The sequence below is a fragment of the Episyrphus balteatus genome, chromosome 1 (genome assembly GCF_945859705.1).
Source record: "Episyrphus balteatus chromosome 1, idEpiBalt1.1, whole genome shotgun sequence".
In the NCBI taxonomy this organism is placed as follows: Eukaryota; Metazoa; Arthropoda; class Insecta; order Diptera; family Syrphidae; genus Episyrphus; species Episyrphus balteatus.
In genome coordinates this window covers 34,307,253-34,332,723 of record NC_079134.1, presented here as the reverse complement: position 1 = coordinate 34,332,723, position 25,471 = coordinate 34,307,253, and the positions used below count along the sequence as shown (strand labels likewise).

The following is a 25,471-nucleotide window of genomic DNA, read 5'->3' as shown; positions in this document are numbered from 1 at the left end:
CATGCAAATTAAATTCGTGTTTTATTTGCGAGTTAACAAAAAAGTTTTAGTTGTGGCCAATTCGCCCAACAAAATACCTAATATTTAAAATTTTTTTTTTTTGAAAAATCAATTTTTTGAAACGGGTTGATGAATTTTATCGAAATTTCGTTTTTGTGTTGAATAATATTTTCTTAAAAATGGCATACCAACTTTTTTTGAAAATATTAGAAAATTTGTATATATAAAAATTTTTTTTTTTTTTAAACGGCTCTAACGATTTTCGAAATTTAAAGTTTTATGTTTTATTTGGGCTTTAATGATTTTTATTTTTGGATGCTATTAATGAAACACTAATTCATCTTTTGTTACTGGTAGCAAAAAGATTATTTAGTATTTCATTAATTGCATCCAAAAATAAAGATAATTAAAGCCCAAATAAAACATAAAACTTTAAAGTTCAATCTTATGATCAAAAATTCACATATAAGATTTTCGAAATTCTTTTTTATGCAAGAAAACAAATGGCATACTTGGTTATGGGTAAAAGATCATTTAAAACGGTGTTGGGTTAATTATTAAAACAGATTTTATTTTCTTACACTACCTACTTATGAAATTTCTTAAAAATATCAAATTTTTAATTTTCCCTAATTTAGTTCAGTTAAAAGCTTTAACATTAGAGTTGTTTTTACCATAAGAGCAAGTACGTGCGACCCCAGTCGTGCATTTTTTTTTATTTTTATGAGTGCCAATCAAAACAAGTAGATACAAATTTGTTCGTTCTTTTGGTATTCCTCATACATACTATATAGGCCAACAAAAAACACAATAACATTTCATTTGAAAGTTTTATATTAGATATTAAAATAGTTATTTAAACCAATACAAATTTATACAAATCAAAAATATTTTGTCTTGCATATTCTAACGTTCAATAGTTTCTGGCAAGACAATATTACATCCAAGTAATCCGCGACCACTCCATTTCTTTGGTATCAAAATCATATCTAAAATCTGTTCAGTTCTTTTAACCTTCAGAGCAATACGTTGATTTTCCATATTATTCACCAAAGCCCCAATTTGATAAAGATTATTTTCGAAATTCTTTGAATTTATAGAACCAAATTGTATAATACCATCTCCAATTCGAAGGCCAGCATCTTCAGCTGGAGATCCGGGACTGACCAAATTAACATTAACAATAACGTTCAGAGGTGATATAGTCTCTTCGACTGGAGATTCTAAGCTGATTGCTGCCGCTTTACTTGACATCCCTGCACTATTTTCTTCATCAGCAGCCTCTTTATGGACTTGATGAAGAAGTTTCTCAATTTCACTCATAAGCTTTTTGTGATCATTTTGTAAGCATAGAATTTGTTGTCTTGCTTGGCGCACTTGATAGACATCAATATCGTTGCGAGGGTATCCTTCGGCATCGATGAGAGGACCCGACATACCAACATTATCATTTGCCGATAAGATATCTCCATAATCGGATATTGACTTTTCTAATTTATCTTTGTCGGCCATTAGGCGCATGACTTCTTCTTTTGCAGTAGTTTTAGGTACAACCATGTTTAAACTATTTTTTTTTTTTTTTTAATAAATAAAAAGAAAAAGAAATAGCATACAAAATTGGTGAGTGTTTTTAAAAAGCTTTTTAATTAAGAAATAGTTTGTTATAGCAAAGTATAAAGAAAAAAAATAACAAAAAACTAATGTCAGCGCCAATTTGTTTGTTTTAATTGTGGTTAAGGGGAAAAATCCTCTGGAATGTTTTATTTTTGCATTATTTTTTTTTTTGTCTAAAAAAATCATTAACAACCGAAGAAACTATTTTCAGTGGTCTTAACCTTAAATGAAGCCTCAAAAGTCCCCAGATAGTCCCGAAACCCATGCGCTTCGAGCCAACCACACTACGAAAACAAAATCTTTAAACGCATTTTGCTCGAAACGCGTTTTTTTCCGCACCGTTTACATGCACATTACTCGCCATTGCATGAACCTAAAAGTTCAATATAATTTTCAAAATAAATATTTTTTTTAACAATTTTTTTATACAAATTTTGTGTTTTGGTTTTTTTAGTATTTTGTATTTAACACTTTTTTTTTAATAAATTTAGGTTCATGCTATGCGTATAAATATATTTTAATGGAAAAAAAATCTCTTTTGATTATAAATAATTTCCTGAACCTGGGCATTGCAAGACGCCAACCTGTGGCGTCGACTTTAAAGGGCTGTAGAGTCATCATTTTAATTTTTTATTACTTAAAAAAAAAAAATTATCAATACTTCATAATGTCAATAATATCATGCACTTTTCGAAATTTCAATAAATGCTTTCAGTTTTCCAAAAGAAAATCTTGAAAAACCTGTCGTAAAGAGGGATTTCCCCCCTTAAAGCTTTAGGCAGTTTCAAAACAGACCTTTCATACGCAAAGCTTCAAATTACCCCCCACCCCCCGTCAAATTTGCTCTGCGCAAATTCGAAAATTGAGCGAAAAAGGAATTTTTTTTTATCAGACGTTCAGTGATCTGTTCCGACGCAAAAAAACGACAGTCATTAACCCAATTTTGCCATCTGTTTCACATGAATCTTTGAATTCCCTTAATTACCTCAAAATGGCATTGAAAAAATAATAGGTGTGTTTTTTTGTTTATCTATATAGATTTTGTGCAAAAAAACGACATCGGGATTTTTGAAATCCATGCAAACATTTGGCACCACTGTACATATACTTTGGCAGCTGTCTGTCAAAAATGTGGCTTTTGTTTTTTTTTTTTATTTTAACTCCGAAGTGGGAAGGCCATTACATCCATGTTGGATGCAAACAAAAATTTTCATATGGCCATGGCATCCATTTTGGATTCAAAAAAAATTGTTTTTTTTTCACAAAAAACCAAAAATTATCTGTATATTCTTAGCTACATTTTAAGACCATGACCATTAACATTAGTTGCGTCGTTCTTGTGTTATAAGCGTTTGAAGGTAGCCATATTGAATTTTTTTTCGATTTTTTAAAAATCAAATGTGAAAACATTTTTATTTTTATTTCTAATTTTTCGAAAAAACTTTGGTAATTTTATATACATATCTGTTCAACAATCTTATCAGGATCTATTTAAGACTTTTATCTGAAAAGTGCATTGCGTATATCTCGAGATATTTACATTTCAATGCAACCATGTCGAACAAATTTTTGATTATTTTTTTCTATGAGAGTTTTTTTCAAACCTCGTTTTCTCCGCTTTTTTTTTGTTAATATTTTCAGATATTTTTGTATGAACACAACAAATAAAGTACCTTGTCACTACTGTTTTTATCGAGAGAAAGTAAAATCTGGATTCAAAAATCTATACAGATAAAGTTTTTGTTGTTTTTAACACGTAAATTGTTTTGATTTCAAAAATCTCGATGTCGTTTTTTTGCACAAAATCTATATAGATAAACAAAAAAAACACACCTAATAAATATATTTTTCCTCCCATCCAAACGCTTTTTATTCAGATTTTCACATTTCCTTTTTATAGGTTTTAAATAAGTGGAAAATTCAAAATAAAATAACAGATAAAAATTTGATTTTCTTTCAGTGTATTTCGTTCAATTGATTTCAATCGTGTAGTTGAATTGAAACAAAATTGTAGTTATTCACCAAAAAAACATTTCATGCACGTACAGTACGAATTAAAAATTCAACAAATTCACCTATCACCTAGCTATATCTGCTGTAGAAAATGTCAAATGTCATGCGAGATAATTTTCTATTTGTCCATAATTTATAAACATAAAAACAATTTCGTTTAAAATTGGTAATTTTCGAAAGCTTGTACTTACAGATTTATTTTAATGATGTTTTAACGAAATTTTTGTTTCAATATTCTATTGTATTCAGTTTTAAAACCACAAGAAATGCACTTTCATGAAATGAAAACAGAAACACGCACTGTCATATGTCATATCAGGTTTCTGAGAAAAAACAAAAAAGTATTGCCAGAGCAAATTTTTTATAGGCACTGAGGTGAACCGCTGTACGGTTAGGGGCGTTCATACTTTATCTCAAAGCAAGAACAATGTGAGAACTTCGTATTTTAGATACGCAGTGGCTTATGGAAGATTTTTCATCGTCGGGGTTCGTTGAGTTGTTGGTTTAGAAGGCTCCAAAGCGTTTTTGTCTCATTTGGGAGACTTTAAATAAAAAAAAAGAGCAATTTTCAAATATTTTTTTTTCATCGAAAAGTTGAAAAAAGCGATTTATTTGATCTTTTTAATAGCATTATGACCTTTTCTTTTTTCTATCCATTTTTTAAAATCATTATGAATTATCTTAGGTTTATTCATGATGGCTCTTTGTGCTGCAAAAGTATCACGTTCTGTAAGCCAATTTCGTCCATATTCCCAGCCGAGAAGTAAATTCATTGCAGGTGGAAATGGCTATTTGTTTGAAATGTTTATAAACAGAAGTTAAAAATATATACATATATGCAAAGTTTAATTTTTGAATATCTTACATCATGGGCAAAAGATGCAACAAACTGTTTTGATTTTGGTGAAACGTTTAAATGTATGTGATCGCGCGGAACATGACAATACGATTTGGACCAATCTGCTCTTTTTAAAATTGTCATTTTATATTCTAAACGATTTTTTTGTGTTGAAATCCGATTTTTTTTTTAATTTTAAAAATAATATTTCAAAATAAAATTGATTATTTACTCGAAACAAAATTCTATGTTTTGATATTTAAATACAGTGCCTACACTAACCAAGTTTGAGCATAGTGTTCAAATAACATGCAAAAAAGAGTCTATTTTTTCTGCAAATGGAAAAGCTTGATATGAGCTGAAATGTTTTCAAGCCCACTACTATTTTTGACTGAATTTCTGATTATGTACCAAATATCTGATTTTTTGCCAAAAAAAAAGGCAACACTTATATTCCGCTGTACGAAATTATTGAAACGCATTTTATATAGTTAGGTACCTATATTAGCTTTGGAAAATGGGAATGATGATGATTGATAAGAATTGAAGTCAATATGGCACCAGTACTTTGGCGCCAAAAATTGATAACGGGTTTTTGTAGAAGAATTCAATTCAATAACTTTTTTTTACTGTTTGAGGGGTTTATATCTTCCCCCATTTAAGCGGGAAGAGCAGTTTGCTAAAAAAAATACTTAAAATCAATGGCGCAAAATTTTAAACGATTAAGTAGATTGCTAAAGCCATTTAGTAAGTTGCTAAGTTAAAAATCCATAGGCTTTTTGGCTTAGTAACTTACTAAAATGGCCGTAGAAATTTACTTAATCATTTAAAATTTTGAGCCAATACCTACCTGTTTTTTTTTTTTTTTTGTACTGCTATCTGTCACCCGTATTCTGCTATTCGATTCAAGTGAAAGTCCAAAATAAGAAGCGTTTAAAAAGTTTTTAAAATTAAATTACCGATTCTTTGTGCAGTTATATTCAACGCGTATTAAGGGGCACGGTATTGCTGAGTTTAGTTCCTTTTCAACTTTGGCAGTACATTCTTATTTACAAGAACCAACAACCAACTCATGCCATTTTCAATTCAGAAATTTGAAATAAGCTCAAGCACTTCAGAAAATTTAAGTAGCAAGGGTAGTTTCTGAACAAAACCTTAACTGACTCCAACTAATGGAACAAAGATTTGATTGATACAAATTTAAGACCAAATCATAGAACTTGGTACCCTTGCATATTTTCAAGTGCTTTTTGTGCCAGACTTGATTTGGACAAATGAGAACCTGGCTTATTTTTATTTTTAGTTACGTTTTTATTAAAATAGTAAATTAGGCGGAATAACGCAGCGTCTTTACTTACAATAAACTGATTGGTGCAAAATTTTAAACGATTTAGTAAGATGCAAGCCTTTTTAGCAATTTACTAACTTAAAAATTAGTCTGCTTTTACCTTAGTAAATTAAAATTTTGCGCTATTGTAAGTAAATTTCATTTTGCTCTACGCTTTTTGGTATTGCATTATAGAAAAGAAAAACTCAAAAGTACAATTCAATGGAGTTTGGTCTTGACATGATAAAAAAATCTTTTTTTTTTGAGATAAATGCATTTTAAAGTTAGAAAAATTCCTCCAAATCCAGATTTATTTAATATATTTTTATGTACATTGGGATGCAACTTTTTTTCAAATAATATGTACGACAATAGAGTAAAAAAATTTAATTTTTAAGCTTGTTTAGTGAGATATGTTGTTTTGACTGTTTTTCGTTGAAGCCTTGTATATATAAACTTACACACGTATTTTATTCCTTCATTCTACTTTCCAAAGCTGGAATAAAGCTACCGAAGCGCACCCTAGTTAAAGGAAGCGGACTTACAAATTCACGTTCATGATAGTACTATAGTTTATATATACAAGGGTTGAAGAAAAAAATTATTGGAATAAGTTTTTTTTTTTAATTTTTCGGACTTACCGCAATTTACTTTTTTTTTTTTAAACTAATCAATCGATTAAAATATTTCCAAGTCATTTCCGTCAGTGAACAAAAAAGCAAAGGAACTGAGTTGTTGACCAAACACTTACATATTTAAAAGTTTAAAAATTTTTGATTGGCCAAAACAGCACAAGCTGGAGTTATGCCATTATGATCAAACATTATTTTAGAAAAAGGAATTAAGTGTTGTTAGGACCATTGAATATCTTTGGAACTGGTTGACTTCGGGCGATTTTAATTCACTCGAAGTTGAATACAACTTGAGGATTTTTATATTCAACTTGAGAATTCGAATTTGTTCACACAAAGTTGAAGTTTTTAACTTTCAATTTTAGAAACTAGAGTTTATCAACTTTAGCTTTTCTCAACTCCCAAAAATATGAGAAGTTTGCGAGCAAACTTGAGATTCTGGTTTAAAATGTCATTTGTTTATTTTTATTTTTGTGTCAAAAGATTGCTCAGATGTAAAGGAATAAATCTTTTTATAAAAATTTGTACATATGTATGAGCTAGACCAATTCCAAGTCAGCAACAAAACCTAGTATAAGTTTTACTACTTTTATAAATCAAATGTTAAAAAAAAGAAAGTCTCAATAAACTTAAATTGAATTGAATTGTAAAGGAAATCAAAAAATTAATGTTGTGTTTTAAGAAATTAACCATTATCAATTTTTTTTTCATAATGGAACTGATGAGATTTTGTGTTACGAGCGAAACCAAAAATAGTTTGTGCCACCAAAACGTGTCGTGAACCTATTTTTTTTTTTTTTTTTTTTTGTTAGAACAAAAGTAATTTCGAAAAAAAGAATCGCATAATTTTTGTTCACATTAATAATAATAAATGAAGCGCGATGTGTGTAACAAAAATGTATTGTATGTTTTTTCTTGTTTATTTTGTTCTCCCAAACAAAATATTTGGTCCAGGATTTCTTTTTGTGCTTTATGTTTTCGCCGAGATCATTTTAATTTTATTAAAAAAAAATAAACATGTACATTGCAGTTTAAAATATACAAAAAGGGCCATTCATAAATTCGAAAAAAAAAAAAAATGAAACTACAATTGAATCGGTGATTGTTAAAACAACATAAGTAACATTTTTATTTTTTTTTTTCAGGAGAGACAAAAAACTGTATTTTTGACGACGCGGCCGCATTGAAAATTTTAGCTTTAAATTCGGTTTAGAGGCCTTGTTGGGAGTTGAAACTAACTAAAAGTTAAAAAAAAAATATCTTTATCAAAGAAGATTTAACAAAAAATAAATATTTTTTATATGTTGGTTTAACACCCAACGTTTTGTTGGGAGTCAAAACCACTTAATTACTTGGAAATAATGTTGTTTTGACACTCATTTTAAGTCCAAAGTATTAGAAAATTTAATGGAAATGAATAAAAGACCATCATAATTCAGCAATTTTATTAATACATACATGGTAACAAGAACATTAAACAAATAGGCGAAAGTGGACGTTCCACGGCCAGCAATGAATTTGTTATTTTTTGAGGAACATAGTTAAGTCTTTACTAATATTGTGCAAAAGTGTTATCCTTGTGACGTAGGTACTTCAAAATAGTATAAAATGCATTTTTGCATTTAACACTTTTTATTGATTGTCTCATTGAATTTTAATGTTTATTTGAAGTGGTATGATGGTTTGTAATTTTCCCTGAGTTTAAAGACCTTGATTTTGAATATCAAACCAATAGAACCCAAACTAGAAGCCTTTAAGACAAGATTTACGATTTTTTTTTAGTTTACATTTTCAATTCGTTGCTGGTATTAATAGCTTGAAAACTCTAGAACAAAATGTCGAAGTTAAAATAACAGAGCATTATATTTTATATTCAAAATAAAAATTAAATTCAATATGTCCTTCACACATTGCAAGATGCATTACCAATACTAATATTGCAATATCTTACATTCTTAATCCAAATACGGAGAAAAATTCATAGTAAAACTTTTTCCTAAGATATAGTTTTTTTCATTTGGTACCAATTTAATTTGTTGAATGTAAAAAAACAAATTAATATCAAGTACTTAAGGTGTTTTAGCACTCAATTTCAAAATTGGCAGAAGAGATATGTTGTTTTAGCACTAAATGCGTATTTTAACCTCGAAATTTTATATGATCCAAACATCAAATCATGTTGGTTTTGCTCTCAACGCTAGCTCTACCCATAAGCAATGCAAAACAGTTATAAAAGTGGTTTCAAAAAATTTGTCACTTATGTTGTTTTAACAATCACCGATTCAATTTGAATGACAAAAAATTTAAAATAGATTTGAAATTGGCAGATTGTTTTAATTTGTCACAAATATCCCAGGGATATTTTGAAAATTGGAAGTTGGCCAGCTTTAGTTTTAAAACTGGAGAGTTTAGAGAAAAAATTAGTGAATAAAACGAATTTTCAACTTGGGATTTATCTCTCAAGTTGAGGTCAACCCTGGAGTTATCCAAATTGAGATTTTGCTCCAAGTTGAACAAAAGTGAATAAAATGGCCCTTAGAGTTATGCTGTTAAGTAGAGTTGGGCACTTTAGTTCATTTGAGTGATCGATCACTTTAGTTCAAATCACGCTACTGAACTAGTTCTGAACTAGTTCATTTTAGTTCAATTTTTTTTAATCACTCTGGTTTTGTTAGAATTAAAAACCAAAATTAGTTTGTACAAACTGTATCCAAATTTATGTAAAATTGACGCATTCTACATAATAAAACAAATACAACCTAAAAATATTCTTAGGCCCAATTTATTCACTCTCCATTATTTTTAAAGGCTCCATTAAAAATTATAAAACTGTCAAATCGCATACAAATTTTAAAATTTCCCTTTTTTAATGGCGACTTTAAATTTAATGGAGTGTGAATAAATTGGACCTTAATTTCGTTCATATACTTGTCGAGCTTTCTGGTTCCTGACGAAAGTCTAGAAGAAGTACGTTTTGCTTTCATTAAATCGAAATCATAGTAATGCAAGGACCAAGATGCTACTTGTTTTTTTGTTCTTGCTCAGAAATAAGAGTAAGTGGTGCTTGAAGAAGAAACGCAGATAGATACTGGCGCAAGCGACCTTTTGTTTTACCGACATCTAAATCTTGAGGAAGAGCAGAAGAACTGATTTCGCTCAACAAAGAATTGGATGCAATTTAATATGCCTTTTGGTTTCTGCACCCCTTCTTTAAACGTCTGTCGGGTTAAAAGGGGCTGTCGTCGTATAAGAGAAGGAGACAAGGACCAAATTTGAAAATTCCCTTTACAGATGGGACTTCCTTTCACCCAAAAAATATATAAAAAAAAGGTTAATGTAAGATGAGCGCAAGCTGTTTGTTATGTCATATTACGACTGCTTTAGGTTGCTGTTTAGTTTGTTGAAACAAATCTTTTTCGCTATTCGCGAACTAAATTGAACTAAGTAAGTGAACTAAGTTCACTAGTTCACCAAGATGAACTAGTTCATTGAACTAGTTCGTTCGCGAACTACACAAGCCTACTGTTAAGATCAAACGAAAATAGATTTTTTTTGAAATAGTTCTGCATACTTAATTCATTTTCGAAAAAAAATGCTGTTATGCTCTTATGATCACACTCCATAGAATTTTGAATTCAAAAGATGATACAAGTGCCTAAACATGTTCAAATTAGGCACCTTATAAGCTTGTGTTGGTGTGTATGGCCTTTAACAGATAATGTGCCCGTTATCTTCCCACTGAGCAAACAAATTTCAAATATGTCGCCAAGTTGTTTTAAAACCAATGCACCGGTAAATGCACTGTATCAGAATAAATATGAACACGAATGCACTATTCATCAACACAAATTGGAATCAACTAAAACAAAGTGGTTTACTGACATGTAAACAAAATACTATCTACAATTTTCGTCTTTCATTCAAAAACAAAAAACACTTTGGTATTCTTTTTGTTTAGGTGATAAAAAATCAATTTGTTTTTTTTATTATTTTAACTTAGGCAGCTTCCTTAACAACTGTTGTCTTCTCAGACACGTAAAGACCGTCCAAGAACTTACGAATATCCTTGTTTTTCACAGTTGTCGATTGTTGGATCAAAGCTGCCGAACCAGAAACAGCCTCAATATCGTTGCCTTCAACGATAAGTTCGTCCTTTTGGGCGGTCGAGTTAACAACTGTCACACCTGGTGCCATGTTCACGCGACGAATGTACTTCTCACCCAAGAAATTACGGATCTCGATAACTGTGTTGTTTTCGGAGGTAACGCAATTGATGGGGAAATGGGCATATACAGCACGCATTTTGTATTGGAATCCCTTAGTGACACCTTAAATTGAATGAAAACAAACAAATTAGAAAGATATTCTTTAACCAAGATCTACCAGCTTACCCTTAATCATGTTTTCAATATGACTGCATACAGTACGGACGGCGGCCAATTCTTTTTTGGCTCCAAACCATTTCTCGACCTTCAGGTTACGTTTGTTGATCATGTACATGTCAAGGGCCAAGTGCTTGAAGCTGCGCTTCAAAACACCACGGGGTCCTGTGATGGTGACCACACGCGCCTTCACTGAGGCTTTAATATGTGAGGGGATTTTCACGCATTGGTTTGAGTTGATTGTCCTCATTTTGACACTATAAAGAATAAGAAAACCGAAATTAGTATTTAGATAGTCCAAAGGGGAATTTGTTTTTTTGAAAGAAGTTTGCTCCAGAAATGGTAAAAGTATCCAAAATAAGTTATTTTAATCGTTTAATTTCACTTTTTGCTAAAAGCTTTTTACTGAATTTAATTCAATTTATCTCTAATTACTGCTGAAGTAAACACAAATCAACCAACAAAAAACTGTCAAATATTAACCATCACTTTTAAGTCATTTTCTAAATTCAATCTTTAAAAATTCATAAATTAATCACTTTAATGAACATTATTACATCGTAGTATAACATTTTTTATTTTGAATATTTTACCAATTTTTGGATGTTTAGAAATTTTAATTTGTATAAAAAATTCTATGAACTTACACGCTTCGGACCGACCGGAAAAGAGGATTTTTTGGAAAAGGAAATTTTTGACGTCTGTCATAAACAAAATTGCCCGATGGGAAAAAAATAATGGCGGTTCAAGGGAAGTGTTCGGAAAATGATGATGGGATTTTATTTCAAGGTTGGGTTTACATTATATTGTTAAGGTGATGGTTGTATTTAAGGGGAAATTATTTAAGGCTGGTGCAAAAACGGGGATAAGGAAAAGTAAATTTAAATTATTTAAGTTTCGGTTTTAAGGCTTGGCCACACCGAATGAAAAAAATTCCAAACTGACACATCAACGTTCAGATGTGGAATTTTTTTCATACAGTGAAGCCTTAACTACAATTCCCTAAAAAGTGAAAAAGTGGAAAATTTACAAGAGTAAAATTTTTTTATTTCTTTCAAGCGCTATTTGTTTTTGGAAAAAACTAAAAAAAATTGTATCTTAAACCAAAAAATAAGGTTTCTACATCATTAGGGGTATTCACGATCCGATGCAACTGGTCTTGTATCATTGCAAAAGTGCAAAAGTGTAAAATCTTACAACATTACAACAACAAAATATACGGAATAAAATTTTAGAACAGTCTTGCACTTTTGCAATACCCTAGACCTATTGCAAAATAAAAATACAATAGAGTAAAATTATTTTTGACAGATGGCAGCTCACCGTCGCGTCGCCCATGATAAACAGTTTGTCTTTTTTATTCTGTTTATTATGGTTGTCGGCTTGACGCTACTCATGTCCCGTAATTTAGTTTCTTTTGATGTAAAACAATTTGTGAAAATCAATTAACCCGAACAAAATAAAGAATTAAATTATAATAAATGGAAAAAAAAGAAGAAGCAACAGTGGAGGAACAACCCTGTTAAAAAAAAACATCATGGATTTCATTCATGCTTCAATAGGTGTGTTTTTTTGTTTATCTATATAGATTTTGTGCAAAAAAACGACATCGGGATTTTTGAAATCCATGCAAACCTTTGGCACCACTGTACATATACTTTGGCAGCTGTCTGTCAAAAATGTTGCTTTTGTTTTTTTTTTATTTTAACTCCGAAGTGGGAAGGCCATTACATCCATGTTGGATGCAAACAAAAATTTTCATAAGGCCATGGCATCCATGTTGGATTCAACAAAAATTGTTTTTTTCACAAAAAACCAAAAATTATCTGTATATTCTTAGTCAGCTATTACATGAAGCCTCAAGAGGCTTGACTCTTTTTTCGAATTTTTTTTTGATAATCATTCTGTGAGGCGCGTACTATTACACTATAGCCCTGTTCCATTGGAGGTGGCAGTTTACTCGTGAGTAGAAATCTAGTACAACAACTACACATTCCTATCTCCTCGAGTAGAAGATCATGTGTTAATTTCAGTACTAGATCTACTCATAAGTAAACTACCAACTCCAATGGAACGGGGCTGATGCCTCATGAGTCAAAGACTCAAATTTGACATTTCTCTTTTGATTTAAAATTTGTTGCTGTTGTATTGGACCAAGAAGCAAAACGAAATGAAAGGGAATGCTGAAAAAAGAAAAAGTGGAAAAAGAAACGTCAAACAAGAGTCTCAGAATTTCGACCCACGACTCTCCGGTCGGATAATTTTTTGTTTTATCTTCTTTCTCTTTTGCAATCTTGAGGCTTCGTGTAAAAGCTGACTTGCAAATAAAAAATATATTGCATTAAAAAAAATATTTATTGCAACTGAAAAATATTTGCATTAAGACAATAGGTGTGTTTTTTTGTTTATCTATATAGATTTTGTGCAAAAAAACGACATCGGGATTTTTGAAATCCATGCAAACATTTGGCACCACTGTACATATACTTTGGCAGCTGCCTGTCAAAAATGTTGCTTTTGTTTTTTTTTTATTTTAACTCCAAAGTGGGAAGGCCATTACATCCATGTTGGATGTAAACAAAAATTTTCATATGGCCATGGCATCCATGTTGGATTCAAAAAAATTGTTTTTTCACAAAAAACCAAAAATGATCTGTATATTCTTAGCTACATTTTAAGACCATGACCATTAACATTAGTTGCGTCGTTCTTGTGTTATAAGCGTTTGAAGGTAGCCATATTGAATTTTTTTTCGATTTTTTAAAAATCAAATGTGAAAACTTTTTTATTTTTATTTCTAATTTTTCGAAAAAACTTTGGTAATTTTATATACATATCTGTTCAACAATCTTATCAGGATCCATTTAAGACTTTTATCTGAAAAGTGCATTGCCTATATCTCGAGATATTAACATTTCAATGCAACTATGTCAAACAAATTTTTGATAACTTTTTTCTATGAGAGCTTTTTTAAAACCTTATTTTCTCCGCTTTTTTTTTTTGTTAATTTTCAGATATTTCTGTATGAACACAACAAATAAAGTACCTTGGCACTACTGTTTTTATCGAGAGAAAGTAAAATCTGGATAATTATCTGGATTTTTCAAAAATCTATACAGATAAAGTTTTTGTTGTTTTTAACACGTAAATTGTTTTGATTTCAAAAATCTCGATGTCGTTTTTTTGCACAAAATCTATATAGATAAACAAAAAAACACACCTAATATTTGTTGCAACTAAAAATATTCTACACTAAAAAAAAATGTATTGCAACAGAAAAATATTTGCATTGAAAAAAAAATGTATTGCAAATAAAAATATTTTGAATAAAAAAAAAATATATTGCTAGTAAAAAATTTCTGCATTGAAAAACTTTTAGACCACAAAAAATAAGGTTGTACGTAGAGGTCTAGATATTTATAACAGCCTTCTTTATACTTTAAAAATATGTGCAAAATGTACACAGATTCAAAAGCAAATTATTTTAATATGCTAAAATAGATTTATTTTATTATGTTGCATAAAATAATTGTATTGATTTTTTTATATTAAAAAATAAAAATACAAGCATTTTAAAACAACCATTTTGAGTCTGTTTGGAGTTTTTAGTTGAATTTTTTGTTGCTTTGAACAAAATCTCGAAGATGTTGTTGGTCAGATATTCAAAATTGAGGTTTTCAGACTTAGAAAAAATCACATTTTGGTACAAGTTTTTAATAAAGTTTTATTAATTAAATCATAAATAACAAATCAAAATTTTTCTTTGCATCTCCGAAATAAGCAAATCCATGTTCCTTGGTATTCAATTTGTGATAGAACGTCATTCCTGGCCAAATACAAGATCTTATCATGACCAATCGTCCATTTCGTTCCATGTTCAATTGAAAAGCAACATCTTTGGGAATTGCATCATCTATGGTGTCTAAGAAATCAATTGTATAATTATAATCAATTCGTTTCATTAAATTATATTCGCGTTTGTTTTTCGGAATTCTATAAAGCTGGTAATAGCTCTTTAAGTTTCCCTCCAACTCAGTTAAGCCATGAAACATTGGATTATAAATGACACTTTGATCTGTCATTTTGTACAGTGCTCCCTTTGGAATAACAGCACTCTCCTCAGTTATCATATGAACTGCACAAGCCAGTCGATCTTCTTCTTTCAAACGTTTAACTTCTGGTTCCGTTGCGAGAATAATGTGATTTTCATCAATTGAAAAATTAGGATCCTACAAGGACCATCCATAGAAATAAACTAAAACTTGGTTGATATCAGAAACTTACAAGTTCTACACATGTAAAATGACTTGGATCACCCTGAAATTTTGGTCGGCACAAAAGTGATGCTTGAAAAAGATCGGAATTTGGTAATGGCATCATAAGCCACTGCAAACAGTCTAAGCTGTAGAAAAATTTCCTCTCTTTCAAACAATCCTTGGTATATCCAAATGCTATAAAATAATCCTTCTCGATTCCTTGAATACGTCCCCAGAAAAATATTTCTTTAAATTTATTATCACTTTGAAGAATAATAAGTGAATTTTGTATTAGCAAGAGTTCTTCTGAGGTTAAAGTTTGACCCACGTACATCAGGGAGTTTATTCCATCTCTCAAAGATTCAATATTCATTTTTGTTTAATTTTTATTTTCAAGAATATTTGTTTCACTTCGCTTCAAAATATATTTATTTGTGAGTGACTTAAAAAATGTTTCTAACTTAAATTAATTTAACTAAGTGCCTGGCTACACAGTGATTTTTCAATCGATTGAAAAATCACATGCGGTGGCTACACACTGTTGTGCCCAATCGCGTTCCACTTTTACATTTTCTAGGAACAAATGTCAAAAAGAGGAAAAATTTAGCAATGGAAATGTACTGCCCTCAGAAAATTCAGTTCCCTTCATGAGCATCTTCCCCCTTCACTCCTCATCCCTCTTGCCTACAAACTCACTGCTTAGGCGATTGAAAAATCACCGTGTAGCCAGGCACTAAAGTTGATTATGTTCCTATTCACAGTACACAGTACTGCGGCTCCTACACGGAGAAAAAATACGGCAAATACCACACCTTATTTCAGGTATATTTTACTATATTGTAACGATGAATTACTGAACTACTTTTAAGATAAAAGTCTGAACACACTACCTACTACTGCAAAGGTAGAAATGTGAACGGACCTTTAGTAATTAAGAAAAATATCTCACTGAACACATCTAAAAATATTCCTCTGAACACATCTAAAAATATCTCACTGAACACATCTCAAAATATCCCACACTAGACTGGAAGTATGAAGTGCCCTTCCTGGAAAGGAAGTTTCGAGAGACAGGGACGAGAGCCTTCGAGGACGTTCTCGAGTCTCGAGATTCCGGTATAAAAGGCAGCGTAGACACCGACCGGAGACAGTTTAATCTTGAAAGTGAAAGAGTACAGTACAAAGTGAAATAAAGTGTTGCGAATTGTTAGTAGTAAATAAAGTGATTTAAAAGTGTGTTTGTTTGAGCGAATAATAAAAGTAAATTGAGTTGAAATAAAGTGTGTTCTTATTTGAACGGAAATATAAGTGGAAATTAAATAAGTTTTATTGTGAACCCGGAATAAAACATTACATTGGTGTCAGAAAAGTGGAATAAAACTTATTTATTTGTGCGAATCAGATAATTTCGCGAATAAAATAAAAAGTGCGCGTGTGTTTTAACAATAAACAAAGTGCAAAACATTGTGAAATAAGTAAAAGTGCTCGCGTTTTGAAAAGTTAAAATGGGTAAAACACTAAATCAGTTAAGTTTGACTGAGTTGAAGGCGGAATTAACTAAGCTAGGTCTTCCTACTGCTGGATCAAAAAATGATCTCATTATCCGTCTACAGGATTATTTAACCCAGAAAAACGAAGATTTGGATACATTTCAATTCGAGGTTGAAATGATAGAAGAACGAGTAAGTACTAGTTCCGATATGTCATCCATGATGGCTGTTCTCCTTGCAAAATTTGAAGAACAGAAAGATCAAATGGAACAACAACGTAAAGAACAAAAGGATGAACAGAAGAATCTTCTCGAACAAATAGAGACACAACGCAAGGAACAGAGAGAACAATTAGAAAAACAACAGAGTAGTGTTCTCGAAAAAATTGAGGCACAACGTACCGAGCAAAAGAAAGAACAACAGAATCTTCTCGAAAAACTGGAAACCCAAAAGAACCTTCTAGATGAACAGAAAAACCTCATCGAAGGTAAGCTTGATGCTATCGAGAACAAGTTCGTTGCTCTTGATGCTTCCATCAAAGGTGTTGAAAAACAATCTCAAGAAAAGTTCGAGAAAGTTGAAGAAAAACTCGAGAAAGTAGAAATAAAATTCGATGACAAATTGAAAGGAATGGAAGTCAAAATGCAAAATTTTACCGAAGAACTTGACAAGGTTCGAAAAATTAAGGTGCGAGAAAGTTCTGGTGAGTATTTAAAGAAGAAGGAAATGCATCCACCAACCTTTGATGGACAAAGTTCTTGGTCGATCTACAAGAAACAGTTTGAGGCAGCTGCCACAACAAATGGCTGGGATGACGAAGACAAATGTATAGCGCTGACTCTTGCTCTTAAAGGTCCTGCTGCTGAGTTGTTACAAACGTTACCATCAGAAAAGAATGGTAACTTTAACGCTCTTGTCCAGGTCATTGAAAAACGCTTTGGAGATGGCCATATGCAGGAAGTCTTCCGCGTCCAACTCAATACAAGAGTCCAGAAAAGAAAAGAAACTCTGCAACAACTTCAAGCAGATATTGAAAGGTTGGCTCATCTGGCATATCCGACAGCAGGAGACGACATTATCAATCAGTTTGCGACAGAAGCCTTTGTACGTGCTGTATCTGATATAAATCTTCAGCGAGCAATTCGAACAGCTGGAAAACGTTCCCTTCCTGAAGCATTAGCGTTTGCAGTGACTATGGAAGCAGCAGAACAGGCTTCTCAAGGCGTTCATCGGGTAAGAGAAGTTGCAGTAGAGGAATGCTCTTGTCAAAAACTCGCATTCCAAAGAAACCAGCGAGACGGAGCTGCTCGATGCTGGAACTGTAACAAGACAGGACATCTCCAGCGGCAGTGCAGATTGCCACCAAGAAGAACTGCTTGCCAACACTGTGGAAACAGGAATATTGCCCAACAACAGGTAAGCGATACAACTAACACTCATGCTCAGCTTGATTCCCATTCGGGGAAACGAGTAAGAACCAACTTCGCGGGGCAGAAGCTGGTTTCTGGTATCGATGGCCCCAGAACCACAATTCAAGTCTCACAGACTAAACGAGACAACAAAAGTCTGACAGTGGAGGCGACCATAAACAACAAACAACACGTGGCTACAATTGACACCGGTGCCACCGCCTCCATTGTACGAAGAGACTTGGTGAAGATGACATGGCTACATAACACCAACAGCTACCGTCTGAAGACAGCCACAGGAGAAGCAGCAAGGGTGTACGGTGAAGTTCGTCTTACGATCCGTATGGCAGAACTAGAGTTTTCGCATGTGTTTTTGGTGGCAGATATATGTGACGAGTGCATCATTGGAATCGACTTCATGAAGGACCATGAAATCATTTTGGATATAGGTAATCAAGTCCTGAAATACAGAAATGTGGAGATCCCAATGGTCTATGGCAACGAAAATTCAACAACAATTAGAACTGTCATCAAAGAAGACATGTGCCTGCCTCCTTCTTCAGAAGTTTTTGTGTGGACGAAACTAAAGGGGAATATTGGAAGCCATCGATACCTCATGGTTGAGCCAGAAGTTGAACAAAGTTCCCAAAACATCATCATCGGGAAGACTCTTGTGGCACCAAAGAACAACATGGTACCTGTACGGATACTTAACATCAAACCGTACCCAATCAAGCTTAAGAAAGGAGAAGTTGTTGGGCAATGTGAATCTGTGGCCGCAATAACTAAGATAAACGAGGTGGATACACAGATGACTATGAACTCGGAGAAACTAAAGAAACAAATTCTCAAATCAGACAACTTGAGTCAACATCAGCTTAATGTTGCGGGAAGTCTTCTTCACGAATATGCTGATATTTTCTCTTCACCCAGCGGGCAATACGGCCGGACACAACTGGTGCAGCATCGAATCGATACAGGAGATGCTAGGCCGATTCGTCAACCAGCAAGACGTCTCCCGTTGGCCAAACAAGGTGAAGTTGAAGAAATGATAACAACAATGAAGAAAGACGGGCTAATCGAAAATTCCAAAAGCCCTTGGGCATCACCGGTAGTTCTCGTCAAAAAGAAGGATGGAAGCACTCGATTTTGTGTCGACTACCGCAGGCTGAATGATGTGACGAAGAAAGACAGCTACCCACTGCCAAGAATCAGCGATACTCTAGATGCAATGGAAGGAGCACAATGGTTTTCGACTTTGGACTTGAAGAGTGGCTACTGGCAGGTAGAAATCCATCCAGAAGATCGGGAAAAGACGGCTTTCTCTACAGGAAATGGTCTGTGGCAGTTTAATGTCATGCCGTTTGGGCTATGTAATGCCCCAGCTACTTTTGAGCGCTTGATGGAGTGCGTTTTGAATGGATTAACCTGGAAATCTTGCCTAGTCTATTTGGATGATGTCATCGTTTACGGAAAAACATTTGATGACCATTGTGAAAACCTAAAGGCTGTATTCCAGAGGCTACGAGAAGCACATCTTAAGTTGAATCCAAAGAAATGTGCACTTTTCAAGACCGAGGTTAAATATTTGGGGCATATCATCTCATCCCAAGGAGTGAAGACTGATCCTGAAAAAGTTGACACTGTGAAGAACTGGCCAACCCCTCAGGACAAGCATCAACTTCGGAGTTTCCTCGGTCTGGCAACGTACTATCGACGATTTGTGAAGGATTTTGCGAGAATCGCCAAAAGCTTGCACCAACTTACGGAGAAGGGTAAACCCTTTAAATGGTCAGGTGAGTGTGAGAAAAGCTTTCAGGAACTGAAGCTGCGGTTATGTGAAGCTCCTGTGCTGGCCTATCCGACTCCAGGCAAACAATTCATCATTGACGCAGATGCAAGTAATGTTGGAGTTGGTGCTGTTTTATCGCAAGTTCATGACGGAGAAGAAAAGGTCGTTGCCTATTTCAGCAAGGTACTCTCGAAACAAGAAAGAAACTATTGCGTGACCAGAAGGGAACTTCTAGCTCTAGTATTGGCAACAAAGCACTTCCATAAGTACATCTATGGACAGAAGTTCCTTCTTCGCACAGATCATGGTGCACTAAATTGGCTTTTGAACTTCAAAAATCCAGAGGGTCAAGTAGCAAGATGGATCGAGATACTTCAGACGTATCAATGTCAGATTCAACATCGAAGAGGAAAACTGCATTCAAATGCAGACGCATTATCTCGGCGCCCGTGCAAGCAAGACTGCAAACATTGCACACGACTAGAAGAAAAGGAAGTTGTCGCTGTTAGAAGAACGAGAGCTGATCCCATTTGCGGCTGGAGTAATGAAGAACTCAGAATGGCCCAACAGGAAGATTCGGACCTCGAACCCATCCTTGCATGGAAGGAACATCAAGAGAAACCAGAATGGGCCGACATCTCCGACCGAAGCCCCACTCTAAAAGCATATTGGGCACAATGGGACTCACTTCATGTGCAAGAAGGGCTACTCAGGCGTAAGTGGGAATCCGCAGATGGTAAATCCTATGTAATGCAGCTAGTCGTACCTCAGTCAAAGATAAATGATGTTCTCCGAGAGATGCACGGTGGAACTTCTGGAGGCCATTTAGGCATCAACAAGACGCTGGAAAAGCTACGACAGCAATTTTACTGGTTGCGTATGAGAGAAGACGTTGAAAAGTGGTGCCGAAAATGTGATACTTGTGCCGCTAGCAAAGGACCAGCTAGAAAAATCCAAAGCAAGATGCAGCAGTACAATGTGGGTGCACCTTTTGAGAGAATTGCAATAGACGTAGCAGGTCCTTTTCCCGAAACCAACAACGGAAATCGATACATCCTTGTAGTGATGGACTACTTCAGCAAATGGCCTGAGGCATTTGCCATTCCAAACCAGGAAACCAAAACAGTTGTGGATAAGATTGTCTTTCATTGGGTGAGCAGGTTCGGAGTACCCATGGAACTTCATTCCGACCAAGGAAGGAACTTCGAATCTAAGATTTTTCAAGAGGTTTGCTCACTCCTTGGCATCAAGAAGACGCGAACAACACCGCTTCATCCACAATCTGATGGGATGGTTGAGCGATTTAACAGGACACTCAAGGAACACCTGTCAAAAGTAGTCAATGATAATCAACGAGACTGGGACCGACATATTCCATTATTCTTGATGGCTTATAGAAGTGCAACACATAGTTCTACTGGACATACACCATCGGAAGTCCTATTTGGCTCAACAATACGTCTGCCAAGTGAGATAAAATTTGGAAGTGTTCCAAACGAGCCACATGAAATGGATGAGTACGTAGATAACCTGAAAGGAACACTGGCTGACATTCACCAACGGACAAGGACAAATATAAAAGCGTCTAGTGACAGGATGAAAACAAGATATGACGCACGAGCGACAGCAACAGGGTTTCAAGAAGGAGAACTTGTGTGGTTTTACAATCCCCACCGACAAAAGGGACTATCACCGAAGCTACAACAAAACTGGGAAGGCCCTTACACAGTAATAACCAGAATTAACGACGTGGTTTACCGTATACAAAGAGGGGTAAGAGGCAAACTAAAGGTAGTTCATTGTGACCGTTTACATCGTTATAATGGTGATAGAAGCAATGGAGTTGTTCGGGACGAACAATCCTAAGAGGGGGGCAATGTAACGATGAATTACTGAACTACTTTTAAGATAAAAGTCTGAACACACTACCTACTACTGCAAAGGTAGAAATGTGAACGGACCTTTAGTAATTAAGAAAAATATCTCACTGAACACATCTAAAAATATTCCTCTGAACACATCTAAAAATATCTCACTGAACACATCTCAAAATATCCCACACTAGACTGGAAGTATGAAGTGCCCTTCCTGGAAAGGAAGTTTCGAGAGACAGGGACGAGAGCCTTCGAGGACGTTCTCGAGTCTCGAGATTCCGGTATAAAAGGCAGCGTAGACACCGACCGGAGACAGTTTAATCTTGAAAGTGAAAGAGTACAGTACAAAGTGAAATAAAGTGTTGCGAATTGTTAGTAGTAAATAAAGTGATTTAAAAGTGTGTTTGTTTGAGCGAATAATAAAAGTAAATTGAGTTGAAATAAAGTGTGTTCTTATTTGAACGGAAATATAAGTGGAAATTAAATAAGTTTTATTGTGAACCCGGAATAAAACATTACAATATTTTAAAGTTAATTTAGAGATGACTCCCCAATAAAATAAAATACCTTTCTGTACTAATAAAACTCCTAGCCTGTGATTAACTTTACAGTAAAGCTATTTATAGTAAAGCTATTCCTAGGTGTGTTTTTTACTACCACCGGGCTTAACTGGTTAAAAAAAACGCCTCGGGGCTAAGCGAGAAAAATTGGCAGCACTGCATACTAAATGTTTCGAAATCAGCTGACACTAAAAAATATAAAGTTGTCATATTTTTCGCTTTTGGGTTTTCTTGTGTGTTTTTGAAAAAAAAGTTTAAGTAACTATGTATTAAATAAATATTTAAAATAATAATTGTCATTCCAAACATCAGTTTTGATGTTTTTAAACAAATTCTAAACAATTTACGAACAAGTTAATTTGGTAGCACAGATTTAAATCTGCTGAAAAAGTTAAGCCCATAGAATTCTCCGGGCTAAACAACTAAGCCCAAGGGGCTAAAGTGTTGTTGCATCATTTAACATGTAAATTGCTTAGCCCCGTCTGCGTTTTTTTTGTCCAGTTAAGACCGGTGGTACCTAATAAAAAACACACCTATAAAGCCTGGTACGCTGCTCGCGCTAAATTTTAGCTCCCATACAAATTATCGAAAATTTTTAGCCGAGATAAAATGGATCCCATACAAGTTATCGATAACTTGTATGGGAATTTTATCTCAGCTAAATTTTAGCGCGAGCAGCGTACCAGGCTTAATAGTATAAATTTCAAACAGGAATTACTAGAAGTAAAGATACATGTTTTTAACTTACTGTTAGGCTGAAAATAAAATGCATTTTTAAAGTTAATTTACCTTACGTGGAAAGTCAATTTCATATTATTAGCCGTGTTTTTTCTTTTCTTTGTGATCCAGATCATTGTGTTTTAAGCGTTACAATAACAAAGCGAAATCTTGCTTTTGTTGTAAAGCAAGTAAATGATCTGATCTAGATCAGGATGAAAATAAAACACGGCAATTGGTGACAATTTTCTAAAGAAAATTGTATAAAGGTATCTCACAAAAATTATAATAAAATAAAGGTAATTTTTGTAATTATTGAAAAACATAAAGGCATTTAGGAGTAAAGCCTAGTACGCTGCTGATGCGAAACGAAAAATTTTGAAGTCTCTAAAGTCAACAACGGACATGTTGACCAAAAAACACAATCGGATATTAAAAGTAAAAATAATAAAAGTACAAATAAAAAAAAAGAGAAAACATCAAAAAATAAGTTTAAAAGCAAAAACAAAACAAATTAAATTTCGTTCAAGATTTCGTTAACGAAATTTTGTATGGAAAATTTCGTACTAGGCATCAGCAGCGTACTAGGCTTAAGTACGTAAGGTACTGTTATGTTTTTCAATAATTACAAAAAAAAAAAAAACTGACACTTAATGTAAAAATAATCAGGGCCCGCGCCTAACATCATTCTAATCACTTTCCTACTTTCGTATATGCAAACGAATTGTTGCTATGCCTAAGAGTATATGGAGAAAAACATGAAAGAGCCGAACAACAATAATCATACTTGAAGGAGCTAGTAAAAATGCTAAGTCTATTCATTTGCATGATGATAAACTAAGAAAACCTGCAATTGCGTGAAGCTAATCATGTGGGTGAGGTAGCGCAGTGCGTAGTGTACTGGCTTCTGAACTCGCTTGGTCTAGGTTCAATACTCAAGTGTGACGGAAGAAATTTTTCAAATCAAATGAAAAAAATTACTAGACTCAAGGCTTAACTACATACACCACTTTTTGAAAAACTACAAAAGTGAAAATATTTTTTTTCTGGCTAGCGCAATTGTTTTGTGAAAAAAGTATAAAAATTGTTTTTTACACCATAAAATAAGCTTTCTGCATCATTTGTTTTAATTTTTCAGCCTGAAAAACTATCCAAAAATGCGTTTGAAAATTTTCACTTTTGTACTTTTTCACTTTTTGAGCCAATGTAGTTATAGCTTAAAGCACCACATACAAAATGGAATAAAGGAGTCTGATGATCGGATTGGCATCCGTGAAACAGTACTGTAACTCTAGCCATTAAACACTTGGTGGTAGCACCTTCAAGATGTTGTTGTTGTTCAAAGATTATAATGGAATTGACGGAATAAATAGCAGCCACTGCAAGTGTATGTAAACATACGAAAAAACTGACATTACAAAAATTACCTTTATTTAATTATAATTTTTGTAAAATGCATGGAAATTTTCTTTAAGTTGTTGTTATACGTGTTGTGTTAATTAATGATCCATATGAATCAAGTGGGATGATAAAAAACGGCTATTGATTTCCTTCTTTTTTTTCTTTTTTTATAGTTCCAATTCACCACGCACATAGTTAAGCTATTTTTTAAAACAAAAAATATACAAATTTCAATTTTTATGTCAACTTTCCAGCCAGAAAAAGCTGAAAATTGACTGAAAAAAGTAAACTTAGTGCCGGGCTACACGGTGATTTTTCAATCGCCTAACCAGTCAGTTTGTAGGCAAGAGGGGTGAGGATTTTCCTCTTTTTGACGTTTGTTCCTTGAAAATGTGAATTGGAACGTGATTGGGCACAACACCCAACTAACAATTTTGCTTCTATAAAGCTTTATAGAAGCAAAAGAAGCATGTATAAAGCTTTACGGAAGCAAAATTGCTAGTCTGGCACCGTGTGTAGCCAGGCCCTTATGGAGTCGATTTTTGCCGTGCGGCGAAGCTTTTCGACTGATGTGAACGTAATTCGCAGGCGACTAAAGTGACAATCCCCATAGAAAAATCCTAGTCGACCGACAAATCGTGCGGCTAAAATCGACTAGTGAAAAGTGGGCATTACTTTGATTTTTAGAACATTTTTAGTACTTTTTTTACAAAGTTGTAGGTAATATAAATATAATTCCTTGTGCATTCTTTGTTTTTCAGCGAGGACAACACATTTGAGGTTATGTTGTTTTATTTTTTTATTTATTCGTTTTTTTTTTTAATTTTTCTCAGTCTCTAATGATAGAATAAAAGTTGGATGTTTGACTTAAAACAAAATATGTGTGCAACAATATTGTAAGTCTTACCATTACCCACCTAAATAAATCCCTCTTATATCATATTTTTCTTGTTTTTACAGAACGTACACGATTTAGCCTTTTTTCATACCTTATGCAAAAACATATTAGTGGGTATATTTTTTGAAAATAATGAGAGAGATTGCTCTTAAAGTTTCGTATCTTTGGTTTTAAAAGTCATATAATCTTCAAAAGTATACCAAATTAATGGAAATTTGATGTTCTACAACTTTAATGGTGCTTATGTTTCTATCATAGAGACTGAGAA

At 33.5% G+C, this 25,471-nt stretch overlaps 3 protein-coding genes across 3 annotated transcripts; all 3 read right to left on the bottom strand.

Moving 5' to 3' along the window:
- Nucleotides 1–816: 816 nt before the first annotated feature.
- LOC129913950 (26S proteasome non-ATPase regulatory subunit 9) lies at nt 817–3,958 on the bottom strand. Its single transcript, XM_055992959.1, has 2 exons — nt 3,819–3,958; nt 817–1,564 (listed from the first exon to the last, which is right to left on the bottom strand). Exon 2 carries the CDS (start codon nt 1,555–1,557, stop codon nt 907–909), a length of 651 nt encoding a protein of 216 aa, XP_055848934.1. The 5' UTR covers nt 1,558–1,564; nt 3,819–3,958; the 3' UTR covers nt 817–906.
- Nucleotides 3,959–10,368: 6,410 nt separating this feature from the next.
- LOC129913960 (60S ribosomal protein L9) lies at nt 10,369–11,474 on the bottom strand. The gene is made up of 3 exons (XM_055992969.1): nt 11,456–11,474; nt 10,816–11,063; nt 10,369–10,752 (listed from the first exon to the last, which is right to left on the bottom strand). The coding sequence occupies exons 2-3, from the start codon at nt 11,054–11,056 to the stop codon at nt 10,421–10,423; spliced, it is 573 nt and encodes a 190-aa protein (XP_055848944.1). The 5' UTR covers nt 11,057–11,063; nt 11,456–11,474; the 3' UTR covers nt 10,369–10,420.
- Nucleotides 11,475–14,504: 3,030 nt separating this feature from the next.
- Nucleotides 14,505–15,504, bottom strand: LOC129913934 (radial spoke head protein 9 homolog). Its single transcript, XM_055992936.1, has 2 exons — nt 15,091–15,504; nt 14,505–15,035 (listed from the first exon to the last, which is right to left on the bottom strand). The coding sequence occupies exons 1-2, from the start codon at nt 15,433–15,435 to the stop codon at nt 14,538–14,540; spliced, it is 843 nt and encodes a 280-aa protein (XP_055848911.1). The 5' UTR covers nt 15,436–15,504; the 3' UTR covers nt 14,505–14,537.
- Nucleotides 15,505–25,471: the final 9,967 nt, after the last annotated feature.